At 41.6% G+C, this 23,507-nt stretch overlaps 3 protein-coding genes across 6 annotated transcripts in view; all 3 read left to right on the forward strand.

Moving 5' to 3' along the window:
• LOC132916121 (HIV Tat-specific factor 1 homolog) overlaps positions 1-9,013 on the forward strand; it is a 61,098-nt gene extending 52,085 nt beyond the window's left edge. For both annotated transcript variants that reach the window (XM_060975915.1, XM_060975914.1), the window contains exons 5-7: positions 4,588-4,774; positions 7,319-7,455; positions 8,495-9,013. In XM_060975915.1, coding sequence (XP_060831898.1) covers positions 4,588-4,774; positions 7,319-7,455; positions 8,495-8,813 — 643 coding nt within the window. In that variant the 3' untranslated portion in view covers positions 8,814-9,013. The remainder of the gene's footprint in view (positions 1-4,587; positions 4,775-7,318; positions 7,456-8,494) is intronic.
• The window catches only part of LOC132916122 (DNA-directed RNA polymerase II subunit Rpb4-like), a 346,958-nt gene that overhangs the window by 19,671 nt on the left and 303,780 nt on the right, over positions 1-23,507 (forward strand). The window lies entirely within an intron of this gene.
• LOC132916129 (protein vestigial) overlaps positions 13,411-23,507 on the forward strand; it is an 80,775-nt gene continuing 70,678 nt past the window's right edge. The window contains exon 1 of one of the 2 annotated variants that reach the window (XM_060975932.1): positions 13,411-15,195. In XM_060975932.1, coding sequence (XP_060831915.1) covers positions 14,992-15,195 — 204 coding nt within the window. In that variant the 5' untranslated portion in view covers positions 13,411-14,991. The remainder of the gene's footprint in view (positions 15,196-23,507) is intronic. The other variant, XM_060975931.1, reaches the window with a different exon arrangement.

Here is a 23,507-nt window from a genome sequence, read left to right on the forward strand (position 1 = left end):
ACGATATTTCACGCGTAGGCATAATACCCTTACACAGACTCCCACACAGGTATTGGAACAAGACACTTACACAGGTCATACTCGTTACTGTATAGAGAGTGGGGTTCAAAGTATTTAAGGGATCATGGGTCACTACCTAAGTCTAGTCTGAGAGTAACTGGCCAACAATCAACAATTCTTGTATACGTTGTTAATTATATCACTCGCTTATATACATCAGGTTCTGTAGTTCCATTTAATAAACATCACTGAATATTATTTCAACAGAAACATTGTGTCTTCCAAAGATTATTAATCTTAACTTCAAGATTAAATTGTAACAGGTATCTCATGACAAACTTAATAAACTGAAACAACCCAGAAGATAAAGGAGAAGAAACCTTTCAACAAGATGATTCATCACTTTGCAGAGAAAATGGTTTCGACTGTTACCGAGCAACGATTCGATTAGTTTATTTCAGTGTAAATCCATCGAGTTGCACGTCCACGTTACGTTACATTTCCTGTTTCGAGAAATACTTCAAGAACCTATCTGTGGAACACGCAGAGAAACGTTAGGATCGCTCTGTTTATCTCGGCACGATATTTTCTTCGGGTCTACGTCTTCGTTAAGGTTTCTCTTTCTCTGTTTTATTACTTTTGAATTCCACGACGTTCCAGAAGCCGTGCAGGAAGAATATTCCAACGTAAGCATTTCAAGTTCTGCGACAATGAAAGTTAATATTTTTTAAAAGCGTCTCTCCGAAGCGGAATATTTTATTTTCGGTAGATCCATAAAAATTGCGAGCAAAAGGTAAACGGAGGATAACAAAGAGAACGAGTAAAAGAGATCGTTAATTAAATATCGAAACTATTCTTTGGAATTTTTATGAAAATGAGGTACTGTGCGTTGCTGGAAAAATGACAAAATGAATTAGAGCGATGGGGGCAAGGGAGCCGCTGCTTCGTATCGTTCGCCGTCACGCGTTGCTGTGTTATTTTGTTCGTGTAGCTGACACTTTCGACCAATACGCGTGCTTATCCTCACGATCGTGTTGAGTCTATACGAAATAACTAATCAGACCCGCGTTCCTTACGCTAGTCATTCTCCCAATACTTGCGCCGAGCTTGGGAAGTAAGATCTAATTTTGCTCGAAACACGTTCTTTTCCTTGTTCGTCCTTTTCTTTTTTGCATTCTCTCCGACTTGGTTTCTACGGATATACCGTGAATCATGGACTTACTTTTTGGTTACAAAACGAGGTCTATGTTTGGTCGGAATATTCTTTTCCTGCTTTTCCCTGTTCCTTTATTTTCTGCAACTATAAGGAAGCTTATATTCAAATTATTTCCCCTATCGCAAGTTGTATTAAAAAAATTGTTTATTCATTACCATCGTCTAAGCATAAACTTTATTCGTAAAAACTTTCTTTATGCATTTTCTTTTCTCGATATTTTTGCTATCGCATGGGAGGCAGATCGTAAACTGAATCCACGCCTGTCGATTAATCGTTGCTCTCACCGTTCACAGTTCCCTATTGCCGTCTCAAGTCGAACAGCTTCGAGTTGATCGGTTTGGTGACCAAGGCAAGACGTATCGGCTCTGAAATCCTCGAGTACACCTGGAACAGGGTCCTTATCTGCACGCGGTATCCGTAATCATCGGTTAGTCGAGCGTCTGCTGTCTTCATCGGTGCGCATGGGTATCTGCCTAAGGACGAGAGCAAGAGAGTTCGATGGCCTGAACTTCGTGAAAACCAGTTATTTGCGAACGAACCAGGCCCTCCTCGTCTGTTCTTTGCCGGAAGTCGCGGCTCTAACGGTCTTTTCGCGTTCGCAAATTGACTGAATATCTCGTTTTCCTATTCCTACGATTTTCTCTTTTAGCCTGGACGTCGATCGGCCTGTTCGATTCCATAACGATTCTCACGTTTTCAATCGCGCGTACACGCCCTTATATATTCGCTGTTACTATAGAAAATTTCCTGACTCGGCAAAACGACCAAAAGAGACGCGAGGAAATAACTATCGCGTATAGCGAGAGTCGTTAGACTAATACCATAAATCTGTTGGAAGAATGTCCATCCAGAAGTAAAGATTTATTACGCATACGTAGTAAGCGCATAGTGTGCAGCGTTTAACGCGTGTCCATTTATCAATACGTATAATTTTATGCGGCCCGGCATTGCCATGTTTAATAAGCTGATCGCATGGCATAACCTCGACAAACCTTGCACAGTGACACTTGGTTAATTTATCTTCTCAATCAGCTTGCGAATTTTATCGAGCGTAGCAATGTATAGCGGCAGATCTGCTCTATCGACTACCGATTTCACACTTGCTTAATCATGGCATAAATATTAATGATGCCTCGATCAGACGAGAGCTCTAATCGACAATCATAACGCGCCACTTTAATTAATATTATCTGATTTAAGCTAATCGCGGATTAGCTTAATTGATTCCCGGGGGAGGAGATTAAGTCCGTATGTAATTGTGTCCAAGGGTGTCATAAGTCATAACTTCCTGACCGGATAATATAGCGTACGTATAGTAATGATATATAATATGTACGTATAGTAATTCGCAGTTGTACGTAATTGCCGATTAATTTAGCGTGGTATAACGCTGAAACGTTTATAAATCGTATCCCATCGTGTCATCGATTCTATTGACGATTTAATTTGATAATTGGTAGTTAAGATCACGAATAGTTGGAACGTTTAAAATGTTTTCCAAAAGTCCATATTTCTTAGCTCCGTTGGAATGTTGGTGCGTTGAGAATTCGCCGAAAATATGATCAAGATTTGTAACAGTATTGTAAAGTACGTGGCATTCCTAGAATTTCCAGAGTGCTTTCCAACCATTCGATAACGTTGCAAAGCTCTCTGGGGTGAAATCGCCGCTTTCAACAATGTTACAAACGCTTTCTTGGTGCTGACAGAATTGCCTGCCACTTTTTACGTCAAGCAAAATGTTGCAAAATCGCGCGTAGTATTTCTAAATCTGATACTTTTACAAACAGGAACATCGTAAGTAAAAGTTGTAAGATATTTTTGAAAATCTCAATTCGATCGAAGCTGAAAATGTCAATTGATACAAATTATATCGTGATAACGCTATATTACTTAGGCTCGTTCTTTGTCGTTGTATGCTCTACCGTTGTAGTCATATCTCGGTGTAACTGTAAATAAATATTTTAATTTATTTGTTATTGAAACGGTCAACAATAGATCGTTGTTTATCCGAAGGACAGAAACAGTTCGTGTAATAGTTCTGTGATTCTGTCGACTATATATGACTTTCTGTTCATACAGTAGGAATTCGCGTTCAAATAAGTGGATTAAATCGACAGTTCATTTACTCAGGAATTAATTAAAATTTCGGCCGAATAAATGGAGTTGAGATAAACGAAGTTGCACAGCGCTTGAAATACGATAAAAACCTATGAATATCCGATGGACGCGAATTTAGAATTTATAAATAGCCGACGGCAACATGTCGAGAGCTGAATTGTGTTTTCTTCTACTAAAAAAGGTTAAACGTTCCAGTTGGAATGCAGCGGCGAACAAATGTGTTAACACTTGCCATAATCTTAGAACTCGTTGGGAGTCTGCCACACACGATGGCCGCAAAATGTTACGGCTCATTAGTTTGGCTAACCGAACCTTGTAGAGTTACGAGAGGATAAAGCGAGATCTATACGGATGATATAAACAAAAAAACAACCAAAAAAAAAAAAAAAGAAAGAAATAACGAAACCATCGTCTTGTTCATCGTTTTTCACTCGTTCATCTGTGTCTACGTAGAAATAACTTCAAGACACTTGTAATTAAAAAAATCGACGCGTTAAAGAGCTGTGTAAGATTTGAGAAAAATATTGCACCTGCTTGTGATCTTCGAATACTATTTACATTTGAACGTATAAAATACACGTATCGATAGGTGTATCGATACTAAAGCCCGGGAAAAATCAGAAATTACGCGATCTTTGTCATCTTTACGATCCATTGTTTCCGACATTTTTCAGAATAAACGTTGACAGGGCAAACGACACAAACAACGCTATTAGTATGTACACATCATGATACAGTCACGTCACGTGCGTAATTTAAGTAAACGTTCTTCCATCGGTTGATGCATCTAAGATTCTTGCGCACTATGCATAAAATGAAACGACTCGAACGATGTCTATACGTAGCATGGAATTACTGCGGCTTCGTTGCAGTGTCTAGTTCACGCCTTGGAAATTACAAAAGGCTATACGTACTACCCACTTTTACAACACACCGTGTAATATTCTCTGTATATAAATGTGATTATCTCGTTAAAGCTTATGCAAACGCGTTTCTCGCTTCAAATTTCATATCTTTATTTTAAATGCAAATTCAGCTTTTCATGTTGTCCCATGAAATCTTTTAATCGATTCCATAGCTGCAATACGCATAATCACACAAGAAGGGTGCCCTTTGAACGAAAGTAACGGATATAGTTTGAAAGAAAACACAATTAGGTCATAAAATTTGACAAAAACTGCGATAAAAGCTTCCAATTGTCGCATAAATCGTCGTAGAATGCGTCGTCAATGATATTAATTTTTTTGTCTTAGATTGTTTGATTGGAGACCCGAACGTGTGTTGGGAGAACCGCTGAAGCACGAAAGGGTGGTAATTATAAAAAACTTGTTTTCTCCAGAAGACTTTGATCAAGAAGTCTCGTTACTGCTGGAGTATCAACAGGATATTAGGTCCGAATGCCTAAAATGCGGCGACGTCAGAAAAGTTGTCATTTACGATGTAAGTAATCTCGTATTTTCTTTTCCATTAACAAACCCGAGTGAAAGGGAATATCAACGAATAAACGAAATTATACACGTTCGATTTAATTTCTTATTATAATATTATCATTAATTTTTATCATAAATCCTACTGTAACAATAGCTTTCGAGGTATTATACGTTTAGAACAATTATTTTAAACAAAGTACTTGTTAAACGAGCTACGAGCTACGATTATCTACTTTAAAATACGTAATGTAACAGGCATATAATTAGCTTAACCGCTTAACAATTAAAGTAGATACAATGAAGTAATTAGGAACATTTTAAAACAGAATTTATTTCGCAAATATAATCATTTGCTCAACCAAATTTTACCATAGTAGATAAAATATTAAGCGTTATATTGTCACTTAGAAATTATAAATAGAGCAAAGAACGAGCAATGATCGTTGTATTAAGATTTCTGTATAATACCAATTACAAATTCTCAGAATATTTTTATTAGCCCGAATCTTACGCATTAAAGTAGATACAATGAAGTAATTAGGAACATTTTAAAACAGAATTTATTTCGCAAATATAATCATTTGCTCAACCAAATTTTACCACAGTAGATAAAATATTAAGCGTTATATTGTCACTTAGAAATTATAAATAGAGCAAAGAACGAGCAATGATCGTTGTATTAAGATTTCTGTATAATACCAATTACAAATTCTCAGAATATTTTTATTAGCCCGAATCTTACGCATAGTGTTGTCATAACGATGCTTTATAAATTCATAGATTCATTATACAACAGATATAATGTCTAATATGAAATCTAGGTCAATTAGTACCGCATTCTGTGTCGTATAGATCATCACTGACTCGTCGATAAGCTTCCCATTCTGGCCCTCTAATCTCACGGTTATTAAGAGTAACAGACACGCAACATTTCTATTTCATAAATATTTCATCAAGTATAGGATATTACGTACGTAGCTTCTACGAAATAACGAGATTCTAAATTAAACGAACGAGTAATATCGACTAGTCATCGACAGACATTGAGAACGGAGCAGTTACAGACAAGCGGAAAAATTGATCTCGGCGATGCAAAGATAGAGAAGAATGAGTCAAGACGAGATATTTAGAAGATGCACCAGAAAGATGGGGATAACAAAGAAGTTGCTGCTCCGTGGTCGACGCAAATAAACCTTCGAAAAGGGATGACCTAACCCCATAAATTCGCAACGAGACACTCCCAGTCGGCGCGTCTCAACCGTGAATCCATTCAATGTCAAAGTGAATTCCATCGTCTGCCATAGGACCGGTTACACCGTACCAAACGTCGCGTCGGAGCGTGCGAGAAACGCGTGTTCGAGATCAAAAGCGGCGCGTGAAAGGAAATTTCGTGGCAGCCAATTTACCCGTGATCGTCGCTCCCCGTATTTTCCAGGCCGCTTTCGAACCGCGCGTAACACGGTAAAAAGTTGCTCGATGAAAAAACGAAAGATACGAGAAAAAAGGAGTCGATCCTTGAGACCGAATTTATGAACAGACGATGCATTTTATGGCGTTCACCGACTTCTCGTCCATTCGGGCAATATCGTTCCAGCGTAATTTCCGGTTAGTCCTTTTTTTTGTCAACGTGGTCGTCTTTGCTCCGTGTTTCCTTTTTCTTGCTCTTTTTCCATATTTTTTCATCCCGGTGTGGAAAACGTGGGATTGGTCGTGAGTTTCTGGCAAAAGCTTTTCAGACCATCCTTTTTTGTTTTTCTTCTTCTTCTTCCTTTTTTCTTTTCTTCTTAGCGAATTCTGCACGATCGAACGATTTATTCTAAATTTATACTTTGTATAATATATAAAGTAATTATCGAGCGTATGCGCATACAATTTTTCAGCTACAAATCCAAACGTACATATGTTTATCGTGTATCTGTAACGAAGGCTAATGGGTAAAACGAAGAGTGTGCCGATTGATCTAACGAGGTACAACGTAAGAAAAGAACAAAGAATGTCATGTCGCGCATGGGGTCAGACAGTAAAATTAATGTTCAAACCGAAGGCTCATAAATTGTGGTTTAAGTCCGAGACGAGAAAAGTATTGTGAGGGACTGTGGGCGACGCGAGGCCAGCCTCGAGTCGTAAAAGGGGAAGACAGGGATTCATCTTGGTACAAAAGCGTGTGTGATGCGAATGGAAAGACGATGAGCGTATGTCTTGGTTTAAGTAACTAGGCCATTGTTTAATTATAGCGTGCATTTTGTCGATTTCAGTTAAGTTCCAACAGCGAAACGAGAAAATTGAAGTAAACGAACAAAATTCTACGACTACAAACGCAGCAAAATTCCGTCAGAACGAAGCGTATAGAAGATAAAATTTAGAAAAAAAAAAAAAAAAAAAAAAAAAAAAAGATGATATAACGATCATTGGTTTCTTCTGTTACTTACATACAGTGGCTTGTGAACGTATTCGAACACTTACCATTCGATATTTAATTTCAGTTTGACATTTATTTAATTTTGGTAGAAGGAAAAGTCCAGAAGTTTGAACGCAACCTTTTTGTTCTTTACAGAGACATCCAGAAGGTGTTGCCCAGGTAACATTTCGAGAACCAGCAGAAGCACAAGCTTGTATTCAATTATTGAACGGTCGTTGGTTCAGTCAGAGGAAAATATCGGCAGAAATCTGGGATGGCAAGACGAAATACAAGTAAGTTTACCTACCTACCCGTTGCTTCTCCTCTCTGCTGTCGGTTTTACCGACCTGCCAGAGCTAAGTCGGGCTTAGTCGATAGTTAACCGTCCATCGAGATTCCCAATCCGCTTACGTTCTGCTTTTGAAGCCGCTACTTCTTTACTCCTCGAGTCTGATTTATCGACGCGAATTCTGTAAAGAATACGAAAGTTTATTTTGGAGTTATTTCAAAATATTATTATATTAAAATTAAAGAGGATTAAAAGCACAGTAACTTTTTTCTTAGAATTATCATCCTCGTCGCGCCTTTAGTCGCACAGTTTCTATAAACACGAATAAGTATTATAGAATACCACATTTTAATCGAAATTGTGAAATATTCCAGATTCTATTCTATAGTTTACTCAGGGTTTCATAATTACATTTCAAACTAGCGACATTTTTGATATCAATTACGGGTAATATTGTGATCTTACTGTGGCTTGATCGATAACGTTGTAAGCTACACAGGAAAACTTATATAAAATTATTATTTCTTTATTATTTCTTTTTTGAATGACTAATTTTACAGGAGTTACAAAATGTATGCATTTTTATTGTTATTATTTCTCTAACGCGTCATAAATATTTGCAATATTATTTTTACATCTTGTTATCATATACAGGATTCGACATTGCCGACTTTCGTACAAAGCGTGTCTTTCGATTTTTATATAATTTGTTTAATATTATGTACATTTATTGCAGCTAGTTTCACTACAAGATATATTTTCAGTATTATTTATTCGTTCGATCGTCCAAGTCAGCTGATAATGTAATTTCTTCCAAAGCTTATCTAACGATAACCCATTAACCTGACATGTGGCCAATTTTTATTTTTTTACTAATGTATCTCTGTCATTCCTAATTATCGAAATTTCAGATAACCGCTTTTGTCTTCCTTATGCTACTAATTTTCCAATAGCGTAATAATAAAACACGCAGAACGACGAAGCATCGCGGAGTACGGCAGACGATGACGGCGCGCTCGTCAAATCGATTTTCTTCTTTTTAGGGTTACGGAAACCGACGCGGAAGTGGAAGCTAGAATCGCCAAATGGGATAAGTATTTGGAGGATGGCGAGGCAGAGAAACGACAGGAAGCCGCGGACAATGAGAATAGAAAGAAGCAGAAAGGAGAGGAAAGGTCCGTGGTTCCTGAGAAAGCGGAATTATCTGAGACGACGATAAAGGGTTCTGAAAAAATGGGAACGGAGCAACAGACGAATGTTACGGAACGTTCAGAGACATTGGAAACTACCAGAGAAACTGAAATACCTGAGAGTTCCGGGGATTTAAAGCATTTAGAGGAATCGCTTAAAAATAATGCATAAAATAAGGAAAATTCCAGCGACACGTCAATGAATAAATTCTTGAAACGAGGACAATTGAGAGGTTGACGATCATGATTAAAGAGTATTAGAAGGTAACTCGTACCTCATTGTTGAATATCCAAGTACTGTTGTATAATATAGATCCACAGTCATGTTCCGGTTATTCAAATCAGACGAAATAAAGAGTAATTTTCCCTGTATTTTACGATTCATTAATTCCTCACCTTTGTAACTATTAATTTTCCTTCTGATTTTTCAACAGGTTGACGTAGCTCGAAGAATTTAAACCGTGCAGGTTTTCTTAACGAATCGTTCGACCGTGCATGTTGGTGTAAATTTATATTTTTGTAAACACTTATCTATAATTACGGAAGTAGAATCTAATCGGAAACTTGTTTCATCCGCCAGATACTGTAACAAGCACTTTATGTATCTTTCCATATTACGCGTATTTTACGATATTCGGATGTTTTCGTTTGTCAAAAGAGGGATCGATTGTAAGTGCGTTTAATTCGATGAGTATGGCGATCTGTTGCGATATCAACGAGAAATTCCATCCTTTTGAAAGGTTTTCGTGATAGATTCGAACCGGTTGGTTCCCATCAACGAACACGAAGCTGAGTTCCGCCGCCGCTTCGCGGTTCAGCGACAGAAGAAGAGCCGACGGAATCGCGTTTTTTGATAGATCAGCAACAGCCTCTCACGACCGAGGTCCCACGAACCAGCTGAGCACACGGATCGGTCGGAATGCCGAAATAGCAAATTAGGGGATTCCAGGAGATCTACCCTCTCTCTTCCACTTATTTCTTGCTTCCTTCTTACTCTCGTTTACATGCTTTTGCTCTTGTCCGCCCTGAACACCACGCGGATCTGCTTCTGCCGCTTCGTCTCGGCTCTTCCGACAAACTTAATCTAGGAATGATCTATTGTTTCATCCAGAATTATAAGGTAGATTATCACGACCAGGTGATTGCTTTCGTGTTTTTTTATAATTTTATTTGATTCGATTTGCTTGATCTTTGAAGAAATGAAATTTTAACGTTTTAATGTTACGCGTTGATCGACTAATTTTATCATTTTGATGTCATCGAGTACTTGAAGGAAATTGAGTTTGGCTTAGAAAAATAGAAGGAATGCTGCGAGACTACGCAAGGATGATCGAAGAAAGATTTCTATTTTGATTATTTATTTATTTTAATTTTGATTTAGAAAATCAAAGGATTCTGTATCTGTTTTTTAATGACAATGAAGATTCGAAATAGAAAAATGGACAAATCGTTTATCGATGTTTCTCTTACGGTTCTTACAGTTCCTGGATACGTGGCGTTTTTTTCTCTCTCGAAGGAATTTTTTGTTATTTGAAAGAAATAATTTATTCGCGAATTAATACCGTGGTTATTGTGAAATTATCTCTCAAGTACTGTATCGGTGTCAGCTAATAGAAGGCGACATTTGCGCTTGAAGCGTCAGAAATGCTACAGATTTCCACATCGAAGAAGATTGCACAACAGGTATGCAACAACCACTTCAAAGATCCATATTTAACACAATGGCTACATAAGTGCATTTCAAGTTTAATCCCTACGGCACAGTTATGCCGCGTTCGTGCGTCGAATCCGTAACAATTTAACCTGGTTGTTATATCGTTACACTGGATGCTCGTTAACAAAAACTACTTGTGTCTTTTTCATTAGCAAATTATACTTCACAGCATAGAGCATGATCTCCGGTCCGTCTCCACTTAATTGCATTATTTCAGTTCAGATTAAAATAATCGAAGCGCTAATGGAGCAGATCTTTAGTTTCTCGGAATTTTTCACGTTTTTAACCGGACTCTGATCATTCGCTGTCTTCGCTGTTAAATACAAATTTCAAGCTATCGCACGATTTATTCTCAGACGTGCAACAAACAATTTTATATCCTCGAATCGTTGATACAACGTGTAGCGGCATGTGCGTCTTGGAACGTTTCGATACGAAGGTGCCTCGCATAGTTGTTTTGCCACAAAGGATTAACACTGTACGACGAACATAATGTAATAAACAAACTCAGGACAAAGCAATTTCGCTGTTACGTGTAACCTACGACCGGCGACAAGTTCAAACCTTCCGATACCTGCCCTCGACCAGTATAAATAGACGACCATGTTCTCCAGAAGTCAGTCAATCGAGCGAATCGGCATAATTAGTATCAGTATCGCGCAATCTTACAACGAATATCACTGAGCGAGCAACGCTTGCGATTAACTTTGTATTCTACGTTTTAAAATATCTGTAAATATAGTTGATTAAATTAACTCGTCCCGTTATTAATGTCGAAGTGGTCCCCATTTCTAAGAACACTCTACGCCTAGTGTTTTGGTTTTCTCAAGCACCGAAGCCATCGACAGCGTATAGACAAAAGACTGGGTCGAAGGCAGACCATAAACAGTTGGCTTCAAGGTTTGCAGTCATAGCTCAATTATATTCCGATTTATATTTACACTTTGGTATTTAAAATGTATTTTCTACCTTACAATTTATCCACGCGTTCCTTTGTTCACATACATCTAATAACCTCGACAATTAATTTAACCAACAACACGTCTCATCGTCCATCACAAATGTAAGTATGGTACTCGCTTTTACCGAATAATAATCTTACTAGACCAAAAGCAAAATACATTTCCGAAAATACACTTGCAAAAGACATAACGCATATTCGACACGATGCTAATATATTCGTTTATTATAAAAATATATATATTCACCCTTGTACATTTAACACGTTCTCCGTTACTCCGATATACTGTGGTTACCAAAGGTGTCTACCAAAAACCCACTTATCCTACCCAATTTTAAACAATACCTCGTTCGATAACCACCCCGATTATTACAACGTGCATCGCTCACCGACGATTACCCCAAACTTCCACGTTCTCTTTCCCCTCTCAAATATCCAACCTTAAAAAACATAGGTACACCCCTACGCTTCCCTAAGATCACCGTTCTTTCTACACCTTCCTCTCGCACATAACATTGTCTATGGTCGGTCCGGGTGCGTGCATCCCTCTGGACGACAAGAGCAAGCATATTTCAGACGTCTCGTCCTATTGAGAGCGACTCGAAAGGGAAGGCAAAACCCCCATGCGGCAATATCACCGACGAATTTAATGCCCGTCTATTAGCAGCGGGGTGCGGCTGATGCATTGTTCGAGTGGCCACGTGCAGGATGACTACCCCGCGAGGAAACGTTTGATCGTCCAACCGGCATAGGAATATAGAGAGGAAGAGAGAGAGAGAGAGACGGTAGGAGAGAAAATAGTAAAAGAGGACGCACGTCGTGTCACACTTGTCGAGGGTTATTGGATTTGGAACAGGCTATGGGGTGTTCTGCAGGGACCTGCCGCGTTACACGGCAGATTAGGCGGCGGATACGAGGCGATTCACCACGGTCAAGTGTCGATACACTGACACTGTTTGCTCGTGTCGCCTTCGAGCGATGATCGACGGAACATTGTCGTTAATCGGATTTATGATACTGCAGGATCGTGTGTTGTATACGGGACGTATGGTGCACTTGGTACTGTACGAGACTTTCGAGTGCATATTGCGTTGACGCGTTAACAAGTGAAGAGGAGTTAAGTGGAGTAGGCACGAAAATTTCTGAAATATCTCCTTTTTAGGTATTACACTCGAACTCGAGCGATTCGAGATCGCTGTACCAGTTTTGAACTCGTTAGATATATATTTGGTGTTGACATTCTCTTTCAATCAGCTTTTTCAGAGCTTGACGATCTTTTAGCACGACGTCGTTGTTACATCTCACTACGATTAAATTATTAGTCGTTTCGACACAACTTATCACCGTTGCCGCGACTCGAACGAGTCACGTTTTCCTATAATCGACAAACGCGAATCTAACCGATCCTCTTTCTATTCCAGAAACCTCGACTCCCATGGCCGCTGAAATTCGCGAAATCCAGCACACCTGCGTCCAATCTCCTTCGAAACATCCGTCGCATCTATCGATTCGTCTCGATCCGATCGTCGATCTCCTTAGTGGGTAGAAAAAGTCGAAGCGTGGTTTTCCATCAACTTGCGGAGTTGCTCGGAGCAACTGGGCGCGAGAAAATTCTGAAGCGGAGGAGGTCGGTAGTTCGTCTCTTCTTGGAGGCTCGGCTGGGCAAATTAAGCTTCCCAAAACACCGCGAAACTGTTAATTAAGACTCATTATGCGCACGGGCTGGCTGAGCCCGTGCGGGTTTGGGGTTGGAAGCGGCGAAAGGGTGGCGAACCGAGCTACCTACGGACGCAACAGAGGCAGACAAACGGGCAGACGGAGCAGGCGGGCAACCGACGACAGACAGAGAAAGACAGGCACGGACAAGGGGTGAAGCGAGACGAAAAGAAGAAGGTAAAGGTGAGATGGAAAGAGACACTGTATGTAGGTAGTAGCTCTGGTCGAGGCAGAGCCAAGAGGAGAGGGAGAGCGAGGTCTCCGACGAGCCGAAGGAAGAGAAAGAGGCGTTGGAGGTGGCGGCGGAGGAGGAGGGGGATGGTTTAACCCGAGTAGGAACTTCTTAATACCGCGACAGCAGTCGGGTTCATTGTGGGATCAATACAGAGACGACCAGGCGTAGGAGTGGCAACCGTTGCCTCATTGGACGTGGCGTTCCCGCATGGTGATTGGCCGGCCGTGGAACTACCAGGAGGCGTTTCCTTTGCCGTTAGCCCCTCTGTCGGGGTGAACGAAAGAGGGAGGCCAGGTCCTGACCCTCGCCAGGAAGGAGAGAACACGCGGCAAGCGAAAAAGACGGAGCGCCGCGGCGCGACCAGTTGGAAAAAGACGGCCGACCGGTCTACGGTGAGGGTGACACGACGCCGGGGGGTTCAGTCTGTGTTCGCCCATCAGAGACACATCACCAGCTACGATACGGTCCGGTTACGTCTCTCTTCGTCGCGAGGGTAGCTCCTTGCAGCCAGGTGTTTCGTGCCGAGATAATCGAAATCTTTTCCTCTGTCCACGCATCCAACCTACCTTCCACTTGATGCGCGCGTTTCAACGTTTACGGTGATTCGAGTGCCGACGAACGATAGTTTGACGTTACGCCACGGGATTACGATTGGATGGAACATAAATTTTGAGATAGTTTCGACGGAGAACAGGTGTTTGGAGTACTTTCGAACGGATCTCCTTGAAATCTGTAGCTGCGGTTTCGTGATTTAATCTTTGGATCGTTATCGACAGATTACCGTTGAAAAGAGAAGAATTTCAAAGGTATTTGGATTGATCGTCGAGGAGATTTGGACGACCAAGGAAACGTTTACGTCGTGAACGTATCCGGTCGCTGGAAGAAGCGATACGGTAATAACAAAAGTCGAAACGTATCGTTGATTTCTCGTTCGAGAGAACGACACGTGGATTCGAAGGACTCGCTACGAAACAAACATTTTTACCTTTCAATTCAGCCGCGCTTCGTGTCGTTACACACACACGCACACACGCACACACATACATCTGCTACTACTACCACCACCAACACCACCACCACCACCACCACCACCATTGTTATTACAGAACATCGAAATACGTCCAGTGTTAAACGTGACTCGCAGTGAAAAATAGTCGGATCGTTGTTTTCTAAACGATCACAGTGACCGCCAGTGCGTCGAAAATACCGTGTTGACAACCATCAAGATCGCTTCTCTCGTAAAAAAAAAAGTCAACGCCACATCATTGTATTTTTCTTCCATACCGAGCAATACATCCTCTCCATTCGCCAAAACAATCTCGTCGTTTAACTTTCGACGCTTCTGCGAGCATGCCAGAGTCGATGCAAAAATCGCTGTCACGATAGACGAACCCTTGGTTTTTCTATCGTCCACGTCGAAGCACAACGTGGGCAGAAATTTCGGAAAGAAAACTCGTGGTTGGTTGACGAAACGCGTAACGTGAAGATGCGTGGATCCGCCTGACACTTTCGAACGGTAGCTACATATTTCCGTAATAATTGATCGAACGAGTCGAACGATCGTCTGGCAATCGGACGACCAGGGTATAACGAGTCGAAGAAGAGAGCAGGAGTGGAGGAGAGTGGACGAAGTGGAAACAAAAGATAGTGTACGAACGGGTGGTGCGACGTTCGGGTACGCACGTCGGCAGGCCGGCTCTGGGGTGCCGGGCCCGGGCGGGGTGATGAGCTGTTCCGAGGTGATGTATCAATATTATCCTTACCTCTACCAGAGGCCACCGCCGCCGCCGCCGCCGCACCCGACTCACCCTCATACGGCCCCGCACACCCATCCCCATGCGAATCCGCATGCGGCCCACGACAGCCCTACCAGGTCGGCGTCTTTTCAATCGTTTTCCGCGGCTACGGCGACGCACCAATACGACAGGGTGAGTGACGTTATTTTATTCGTCTTTCTTTTTCTTGTTTTTCTTTTCGTCCGGTTGTTGATAGAAGCAAGTTAACGAATAAGAAGAGCAACGGTTGATCCGTGTTGCTACTCGACTTTGGGATCGGCGAGCAATCGCCAAACGGCGGAACAACGCTCGTTTACGCGTTCGTTTTGCTAAATTTTATTTAAAGCGTTGGAAAACGAGTACTCGCTCGTTTGGATAACTTTTTTGCGCAAGAAAGCAGCGTACGCGAAACAAAGAAACCTCTTTCCGAGTAATATCAGCGTATTCCACGTATCGACTGTCCAAACGACGAAACAAAAAGCGAAACAAGAAGAAAGATACGACCGTGGGTCGTGTTTGAAAAGAAACGAAGAAACGATTGCTGTTTGTGTTTGACGAGCGACGTTTCGTGGCTCGTTACACGTCGTCGGAGTCGTCGAAAATTTAGACGTCAACGGCTCGTCGGTATCCCGTTCCTAACACATTATTCATAAGAGTACGTGCTGTCATGCGGGACGTGTATCGCGCGGCTTGTCTCGTCTCGAGATTACAAGCTGGTCGCGCGTTTCAACGCGTCCCGCCTCTAAAAAGGACCACGACAGCCACCAGTGCCGACCGACTCACTCGTCGTCCGACGTCCGATTTCCAATTCCTTCCCTCCGTAATAGCGTAACTTGCAGAGATACGGATTGCGTAATATTCTTACGGGTCTTCTCTTTCATCCGCGTGATTTTTATTTTATCGACGGTGTAGTCTTTTTGCGGCCGAGGTTCGTCGAATTTTGTTCCCTCTACGGTGTTGTCGTTGTCTTTAGACGACGCGTGTATCGCGCTCTTCTAGTCGATAGACGCGAGTTTTCGATTTTCAATGCTGGCAACATCAACCAACACGTTGGATCGTAACACCATATTAATGACTGGCCGATTTGCTAACGAAAAGATTTATTTATTCCTACCAAACGTCGCAATCGGCGTATCAAACTCTATATCAAATTCTTAAGATAGCAATTGATCGCGTAATAATACGACGTCATCGTTGGAAATAATATTCGATGTTTATATAAATTACGTAATGACAAGCTCCCGATGATCTGTATGAACGACAGCTAAGCTCTAAATCTTCCTTTTCCTCTAACGATCGCGCGTGTTTTAAACAAAAGTCTTAACGTTGCAAAAATTTATCCGAATACACCAATGGTTGATTGTTCGTCGTAAAAAATATACAGGAAGCATAAAGCGTGAAATATCGATATAGACAGATCACGTGTAAACCGTTTTCTTTAATTGACCGTGTATTTTACACGGAAGATATCGAATTTCATGTTAGTCGATCGTTACAATTTCCACGTTAACGCTACAGTTCCTTCTGCAGTTAATATCGCGGGTGATCGTGGATATCGCGAGCGTTGAAATCTTGTTGGACAGGTCCCCGTTACGGATTATGACACCCCGCCAGCATTTGTTACGATATTTCAACCGCCCTAAGCGCTGTACACGCGCCGTGCCGGTACTGGATTCGAATTAGCGGAGTTCGTTTCGAAACTGGAGGAACTAGTTTGTCCCGTTGGCGCAAGTGTCTCGAATCGACAGGTAGGTAAACGCACGGGGTGATGCGAAACTTTCTTTGAAAAAGGTTTGTCCGGCGAGTAGTGGACGTGGAAAATATTGAGAGCGTAGTCTGGATCGTTCGACAGTTGCGTAGTCGTCATGACATTATGACAAATTTTACGAGTGTGATATCGTCGTTTATTTATTTCAGTTTCGGTGTGTATATCGAAACGCGAAAGAGCATTCTGATTATATCTAATCCGCGTACTTCGCCGATCGTTTACTTTAATTTATTGAAGTAAAATTAGATTAAAAATTAGAGTAGTCAGTTAAACGCGAAATAAAACGCAGATATACGGTTGAAACTCGAAGAGAATGAAAAGCATCGAAACGACAATAAATTATCGGTGGCAAGCTAAAGATCTAATTAGAATTATTTTGTATTTGAAATTGATATAGAGATATTCATAGCATTTGCTTTTGGCGAGCATTTCTAAACCGTGATTATGAATCTCCGTGAACTTTGAATTATTTTCTGCATACTTCGCATTCACCGCTACATTGTGTTTTAATAGAAATACCGTTGTGACGTGCTTGGCCTCCGTCGAGTGATCCGTCGTCTGCCATTATTATCGTTTGTGAAATAGCATTGCAAACGTTGTGTAGCAAAATTACAATAAACCTTCGTATTATTAAATTCATTGTAAATAATCTTTCATCCATTTAGCCAGAAAAATATCTGACGTACGTTCTTTTGTCACCGATAATTTCATTTGAAAATTTACGATATACAAGCACGCGTGCAATCGATACGAATCAAATTTAATTATTCTCTAATTATTATTATTCCGTGGCAATCGACAGATAGTTAGGCTACAAAATTTCTCATCGTCCGAAGGTTTCGAAGCGAGCATTTCGAAGCGAAATGGAATCTAGAATTGTCTTGAGTTAAAAGATTCTCGGGTTTGCTCTCTCGTCGGTTAGAGGTTCGGCAAAAGCGATCCCATTATACAATAACATGTTTGTAAACAATCCAAGCAGCTCCCGAGGTGTTTTACTTTACACAAAGTCGGCGAATTCCCGCTTTTAGCCGCGCGTCCTGAAATAGTTTTGCAGACAAGGGACGGAACGAGAGTTTCTGCGAGTTTCATTCCAGGGATCTTTCGCTGCATCATTTTAATATGTCTGCTCGGAGGTCAGCCGTGCTTCTTGCCCTCCCATGAACTCATCCGTACACCATGCCACGTCGAATACTGTTTTTCTCGTTATTCTATTCGTTCTATCCATCTTGACTCTTCCTCGTCGCTTCTTTTCCTTCTTCTTCGCTTCCCACATACTCTGCTCATATTCTCGTTTACTCCCTCGTCATCTTCTTCCTCTTCTTCCTCGTCTCGTATTTCATAGAAATACTGAAAAATCTCGAGATTTGACTGCTAATTATCGCGTAATATTTTTTTTTTTAATTGAAAATAACGAAGGTAATAAATTGCTTCCGTTCTAGAAACTCCGAGTTAGAAATTTGCTTTCGAAGAAACAACGAGATGTAAATTCGTTAAAAAGCTTTTCAGATTCAAATCTCTCTGCCTCTGTTTTCCGATATTTTCCAAGTTGAATTTTTAATTGAGTAGAGAGGAAGGGGAGGGGGAAGATGAAAGAGCAACTGTTTCGTCAGCGAATTCTCTGAAATAGCTTCCATCGAGTAACACTCGCCTCTCCTCCGGGTTCGACACGGGAGAAAAAAAGAACGTAGCAATGCCTGGATCGAGGAATTTCCCTCGAATCCTCCGGCAATGTATCTTCCGAATCATTCCACTCATTGTTTGCCCAAATACGCCGCGCGTAACGTCTCACTGAGACGCGATTGCCGTTCCATTGGATACGTTCGTAATTTGTTCGCGGATATCTGCTCGCCGCCCGACCGTGACAATAAAAATCCCTTTAACGAATCTCTCATATCTAACCGTAAATCGGTATTATCCAAGGTGAAGTTAGGAATGTAGAAAACTTCCTTCCATATCTCGATTTCTATAGTAAAACTGTGATCGATATTGCGCTCTTCGATAAGGAGTCGCTACAAAGTACTTTGTAATTTTATACGAATAGGTATTTATCGATAATTGGTAAATAAATAAATAAGCGAAAATAATGGACGTTGATTGATAATCCACGAAGAATAATTTCTCTTAGAGAACAAACAAAAATTCTATCCTTAATGCGATTTGCGTTCAGAGCGATCGAATCAACGAACAACTTAGTTTTTTCGTAATTACATGGATGTTCGCTTTCGCGTAAATTCAACGATTTTGCAGGATATTTTATAGCAGGAAAAGAGTAAAATGATAAATACGATGGCGCGAGATTACGCGCAATGTTATCTTATCGAGCGGCGCTCGGCACCGCTCGAAACCGATATCGCGTCGCGGCTATAAATAATAAGTAATGACCGGCATTACTTTGCCGACATTGAGAGGAATGTCGAGACGACGATGAGCTATCACGGCTGCTTACCTACTTAAACTGTTTATCATGCGGTAAATTATACGAGCCGAGAATATGCTAATGAGAGGGCCGGAGATCTAACTGCATCTAAACGACGTAGATCGCTGATACGGTGAGGACTAGTGAAGAGAAATTTCTGAACGTCGCGCCGCAACCCGACAGTAGTTGGATGTTCTCCAGAAAGAAGAACGTATCGCGTCCCGACGACCGAGAGCACAAATCACTTTCGGTGCGGCAAGAGCGCGCCCGCGTGAGAAAACACCCTCCGTGGACCAGCATTTTTAACGCGACTGTTACGCGTCAACGATGAGTCTGGTCTGGACCAGATTCTGGTATGTTACGGTGAACGAGAGAGAAACGAGAAAATCGACGCAACGATAGTCAGATTCTACTTTGTGTAAATTTCACGATCAACGTTCAGTTCTCGAGAAACGGATAACTCGTTTCCAGAAATTCATTTATCGCGAGGGAATAATATAAACGCGCAACGATAAATTGCGAGGTAAATTTAAAACTTAATTCCTTTGTTGGTGGATTCAGTCGAGGCGATGGCTGTGAAAAAGTTTAGTAACGCGTGGTAGTCGTTCCAATTCCGGGTGTAAGCTATCGTTAAAAATCGATCTCTCGTTTATCGGACGGAGTAATAGCAAAGAAGGCGCCCGGCGTTCTTTTATCGAAGCAAAGTTGCTGGCAGGAGCACCGTTAGTCCAGGAGGTTGGAAAAAAACACGTCTTCGCGTTGGTTTGGCCGCGTTCTCGACGATCGTGAGATAACGGAGGGGAAGAACGTTAAAGCTCGGAATCGCGCGCGGCGCAAGGTCGATCTCGATGCTCGGACAGGTTTCTCGCGAGGGAGCGTGGTCCGTGCAGGGCTGGTGCGATCTTTGAGGCAACTTTTCTTCCCGAAAGTCCCTCGTTTTCGCTTGAGGGAAGTTGAGCACGCGGCGGACGGGCCACGGCGACACGAGTTTACTTTTATTTAAACGTTTCTTCTTTCCTTTTATTTAGGGCCTGACCCAAGGGCGCTCATTTTGTTCCTTTGCCGGCGCTGACCGGTGTCCACCGGCTCTGAATTAATAGCCTCGCGTTTTTCGCCGTGCTGTGGCTAATATACGCGCGCGTTTCTCCCTCTTTCTCCCTCTTTTACTCTTTTTCTCGCTCTCTGTCTGTTTCTCCGTCTTGTCCCGCTGCTCCTTCCTCGTTTTTCTTCCTTCCTGCCGCGGCCACCTTCCCTCGTGTATATGTACGGACTCTATACGCCCCGACGGTTACACCAGCGCGTTAAAAATGCCCAAGCCGTTTTCTCACGCCGCCACGAAGCTCTACGTACGTGCTTTATTGCCCCTGCGCATATGGGACCAAGCTCACCCCTCAAATCTCCGATCAAACATCGTCCGACCAGCTTCTACCGATTTTCCGCTTTGTTTAGGCAACTTTGTCGTTATCGCCTGGCCGAAGGAAGAATTCGCGATATTCTAAGTGACGGATCACGACGAGCATCTTGTTGAAATCGAGCTCTTTACGCTCTAAGTCTGCAACGTATACGGACGACTTTAAAACGAGAATGTTAATCGTTTCTGTTCTTTTTTCACGTTTAAGTATCGCGGATGGAAGAAGAATTTTAATAATATTTCCGATAAGTATAAAATTTTCCATCGTAAATTACGATACACGTGTCAAATATGCAGTGAAATGCAGATTACGCGCATTAGCGTCTATAACTGAAAGAAATTTTCCTTTTAATAAGCAATCGAAAGATGTGCGATTACGTGTCGTTCGTAAATTTAGTGCGACGCTGCGAGATCTCGGAATCGGCTAAAGCGGCAGGCAATTTTTACGAGCTTGACGTAACTATTAACTACGAAAAATCATGCAACACGACCATAGAGTTGGTAATAAAAATTCAATAAAATTGGACGTTTAGATAGTAACCTTTGTAAGCAGTAAACGTTTTAAACCTTTTATTATCGCCGTTTTCCTTCGACTATTTTTAAGACTCATTTTTATATAACCCTTCGTAATAAAATTCCTATCAGAATCATTAAAAAATTTTGAAAAAATAAACACCATTAATCTTACTGCTCTACGTTAATTCCTGTTCGTTGTTTATGCACTTTGCGTATCAAATTAAATAAAAATGCATCGTGCCTTATTCGACTCATACATAAATACGTCTTGCACTAGCCCTAATAACTAAAGAAAAAAAAAAAGAAAGAAAGGTAACATCTAGCATTTGTATCTTTTCTACTGCATTCACGTATCTCCTTAAATAACGACAATAGCATAAAATACGCCCGAAAGTAACTCTGGAAGCTAAAGGAATAACTGGGTTGTTATTTTTCTTCTTTGTTCGAACATAAGATGACATAGAGAACTACATATCTCGTTAAAGATACCACAATCAAGCTATATCATTTTCATATTCGAATGTATCATGCCTCCGTTCAGACAATATTATACTACGTATACCGTTAAAACAAAAAATTCGTCTCGACGATTCAACAGCGAGTTGCCGTTCATTTGCCTTTAATTACCCATTCGCGATAAGATTATCGCGACATCGCTGTTAATCGACGTTATTAATCCGCCGCGTGACTTCACCGAGCAATTTCGCGAAAATCAGTAGCGACACGCGATTAAAATTCATTTACAGTCGCGTTATTTTCCACGCGCAGCCGGCCCGCGGTTTTAAGCGAATTCGCGGAAGAAACACGACGGACAGAAGCCCGTCGATAGATCATCGTCGCATTGCTGGACCTCCGCGTTATTCGATCTTAATCATTTTTATCGCGTGATACCACCGCGACGGGGGCCTCTTTGGTCAGGTGGTTGGCCGTTTAACGCTTCGCTGTTCGTTATCTTGCGATCGCCAGCGACGAGAACGCTAAATGCCGATAGCAGCGGGACACCCGTGGCTCGCTCGCGACGCCAAACACCGGGATTCGCATGTAAAACAACCGATCCGACCGCAATATTCGCCCAGACGGATCGTTAATTCTTCGCGTCCACGCTGGGCGCGTGAAGCGTGTCTGAACAAAGGAGACTCGAAGAGGGCTTGATTTAACGTCCTGCTGCTACTTTCCACGTGTTCCAGCTTCGAACGTATGGCTCGAGCCTATTAATAGCTCGATTGTCGTTTTATCGAAAGAATCTACCGATCCAGTCGACGCATTTAATTATTATTATTATTATTCCGCTATATTTCGAAAGGAAGAAACGATATTTAGTTAGTTGTTCGAAGTTGCGAGTCTTTGCGTAATTTTACACGCAAGTAGAGTACGAAGTGTTGGACTACAACGATATTTCACGCATAGGCGCAAAATCCTTACACAGACACCCACACAGGCATTTGAACAGGACACTTACACAGGTCATACTCGTTACTGTATAGAGTGTGGGGTTCAAAGTATTTAAGGGATCATGGGTTACTACCTACGTCTAGTCTGAGAGTAATTGGCCAACAATCAACAATTCTTGTATACGTTGTTAGTTATATCACTTGATTATATACATCAGGTTCTGTAGTTCTGCTGAATGAACATCACCCAATGTTATTTCAACACAAACATTGTGACTTCCACAGATTATTAATCTTAACTTTAAAATTAAATTCTAATACGAAGGAATACCGGATACGTGCCCTTTTAACTGTTCAAATTGCTGTTCACGACCCCCAGAAATTAATGGGGCACGAAGAATCTCTTTCGTTACACACGCTCCTATTCAACGCTCACGAAGAAGCGTATATCGTGTTGGCTTTTACCGAGGACTCGTGTACGAATTTTCTAATTTTAATAGTTGCTGCTGTCGAGAAACCTATTTCCCTAACGCAAAACCATCGACGTTACCCCCCGTCAAGTATCAGCACGCAAGTATCGCGGCAACAAAGTTTCACCTTAAGTAGAATAAATTTCACGTCCCCCATCCGCTCGCAAGGTTGAACGAAGCCTAATAAAAGCTGTCAGGCTCGATAATTTAATTCTCAACTAACGTTCTTAACGAGGACACGAGTTCATATAAAAATTTGGTCGGACCGTCGGCGCAATAAAGTCATAAACGGGAACACTTCTACGTTGGATCTGTTGACCAAAGGGACATGGTTCGGACGTTTCGAGTGTTTATTGGCGTTTCACGTGGGCGTTTCGCGTATAAATTCCAGCGTGTGGAAGGGTCTGCAAGAAATTAGTCAACAAGAAATGGAGAAGAGGAGGTTCGCTTCGGGTCTGGTCTGATCGCGACGCGAGACCTTGTGTACAAAGGG

The sequence above is a fragment of the Bombus pascuorum genome, chromosome 1 (assembly GCF_905332965.1).
Source record: "Bombus pascuorum chromosome 1, iyBomPasc1.1, whole genome shotgun sequence".
NCBI classification, from domain to species: domain Eukaryota; kingdom Metazoa; phylum Arthropoda; class Insecta; order Hymenoptera; family Apidae; genus Bombus; species Bombus pascuorum.